General features: G+C 44.1%; 1 protein-coding gene across 1 annotated transcript in view; it reads right to left on the bottom strand.

Moving 5' to 3' along the window:
- Positions 1–2,500, bottom strand: part of grip1 (glutamate receptor interacting protein 1) — a gene marked incomplete at its 5' end in the record, with an annotated part of 114,636 nt that overhangs the window by 40,067 nt on the left and 72,069 nt on the right. The window contains one exon of the mRNA XM_083632048.1: positions 1,285–1,471. Within this exon, the coding sequence (XP_083488174.1) occupies positions 1,285–1,471 (187 nt within the window). The remainder of the gene's footprint in view (positions 1–1,284; positions 1,472–2,500) is intronic.

Genomic DNA, 2,500 nt, shown 5'->3' with positions numbered 1-2,500 from the left:
TTTTAATGTAGATGTTCAGCTTTATGCTGATGACACAGTCATCTTCGCAAGGGCTAAAAACCCAGGGGAGGCGGCTTGTGTCTTATCTTTAGCTCTCTCTCATATCCAGGCGTGGCTAACTAAATCTTGTCTCGTGCTGAATGCAAAAAAAACAGTTTGTATGTTCTTTTCTAAAAGAAACATTGCACCTCCGCGCTCCAATGTCTTCTTGGGGTCAGAGGAATTATCTGTGGTTAACGAGTTTAAATACTTAGGCGTGATGTTGGACTCCAACCTAACGTTCAGCAACCATATTAAAATGATTTCCAACTTTTTTTAATTCCACCTGTGTAATTTCAGACAAATAAGGAGTTGTCTGTCCACAGATGCTGCGTTTTTATTTTTACACTCGATGATCCTTTCGCATCTGAATTATTGTATAACTAGCTGGTCTTTGACAGGAGTAACCACTCTCAAACCAGCCGAACTACTTTATAAAAAAGCCCTGAAAATACTAGATAAAAAACCCCTTTCTCATCACCACTGTCATGTCATACGTAAATATGACATGCTAAGTTTTGAGAACTTTAGAAATTTCACCTCTGCTTGTCTAATATACAAAGTTCTACATGGACTGGCGCCGCCTCCTCTTGCAGACTTCATTAAATATCGTTCGACCGCCAACTCGACTCGTGTCACCCGGGCCATCACGAAAAAGGTCTGTGAGGTCCCATTTAGAAAAACTTGCTTTAGTCAGAGGACCTTATCCTTCATGGGAAGCACCTTCTGGAATAATCTACCTCCCTCTATTAGAGAATGCCCTAGTCTCGCCACCTTTAAAGGCCAGTTGAAACTATGGCTCAGATCAAACCAGCAATGTGATCATACTTAACATATCGTTTGTCATGTTTTGTTGCATGTTCTGTGTGTTTTACTCAGGTTTACGCACTCTAACCTTTTGTATTTTTTTTTTTTTTAAGATTACATCAACCTGCCATGGGACTACAGGTGGAAACTAGCCCTTGGGCTATAACCTGGCATGTTTACTGTACGGCTGTACTGTTCATTAATGTGCAATGTCCCATTCTTTAAATAAATGAATCTGAATCTGAGTATTCACCCAGACCATGGTATAAATGTGGATGGAGGATGTATAATAACATCTAAACACAGACTTGGGTAGTCACCTTGCTGGTGAGGCTGGTGAACCTGAAGACCTGTGTGTGTGTGTGTGTGTGTGTGTGTGTGTGTGTGTGAGTGTGTGTGTGTGTGTGTGTGTGTGTGTGTGTGTGTGTGTGTGTGCACCTCTCTGCGGGGCTGTCGGGGTCCATGTAGGCGATGAGCGGTGGGGAGGAGAGTGTCTCCGTGGCGAAGACTCCGCCCTGCAGCTGCACGCCAAAGCCCATGATGCCGTCGCCTAGCAACGTGACCTCCGTGGTCTCTGTGTGAACCACCTGACCTGCCAGCCCCACCGTGCTGCTGGCCAGAGACACTGAGAGAGACACAAGTGAAACACAAGTGACCCCATAAACATCATGTCCCAATGTCTCGTCATTTGACATTATTATTTCACAAGATGGTGAAGGCACGAGTAACAACATGTACATACAAGATGGTGAAGGCACGACTGAGTAACAACATGTACATACAAGCGTTTTGGCACTGTTGGAATGTGTATTTGGTGACTTAACGGGGGTAGGCTAGCCCGTTCCGCAGACTATTCACTCATTGTGCTAAGCTAGTTAGCAGTGAAGCTACTTTCTACTACACGCACAGAAAAGAGAAGGGGATCTATCTTCTCGTAGTACTATCGATAATATGGAAATAGGCAAATCTCCCGAAATGTATATATACTGTATAAATGGTAAATGGCCTGCATTTATATAGCAAGCGCTTTACAGTCAGTAGGTACATTCACCCATTCACAGTGTCTTGCCCAAGGACACTTCGACATGCAGACTGGAGGAGCCGGGAATCGAACCACCGACCTCTTTTATCCAAAGCGATTAGTGGACGACCTGCTCTACCTACTGAGCTACAGCCGCCCGTATATAATGATCATGATGTCATATGAACTTTATATTCATTATATGAACTTTACTTTATGATCATGATGTCATTATATGATCATGATTCCATTATATGAACTTTATATTACTAGATTATCAGGCTGCTGCGTGGCCTGATAATCTAGTTTGGTGGGACTCCGGCCCAGTGTTGGGTTGTGTGTGTAAAGTCTGTGTGTGTTTTGGGCCCAGTGTTGGGTTGTGTGTGTAAAGTCTGTGTGTGTTTTGGGCCCAGTGTTGGGTTGTGTGTGTAAAGTCTGTGTGTGTTTTGGGCCCAGTGTTGGGTTGTGTGTGTAAAGTCTGTGTGTGTTTTGGGCCCAGTGTTGGGTTGTGTGTGTAAAGTCTGTGTGTGTTTTGGGCCCAGTGTTGGGTTGTGTGTGTAAAGTCTGTGTGTGTTTTGGGCCCAGTGTTGGGTTGTGTGTGTAAAGTCTGTGTGTGTTTTGGGCCCAGTGTTG

This window comes from Poromitra crassiceps (assembly GCF_964638095.1).
Source record: "Poromitra crassiceps genome assembly, chromosome: 2".
Lineage (NCBI taxonomy): Eukaryota > Metazoa > Chordata > Actinopteri > Beryciformes > Melamphaidae > Poromitra > Poromitra crassiceps.
The sequence above is the reverse complement of the archived record's forward strand: the minus strand, read 5'-3'. Positions and strand labels throughout refer to the sequence as shown.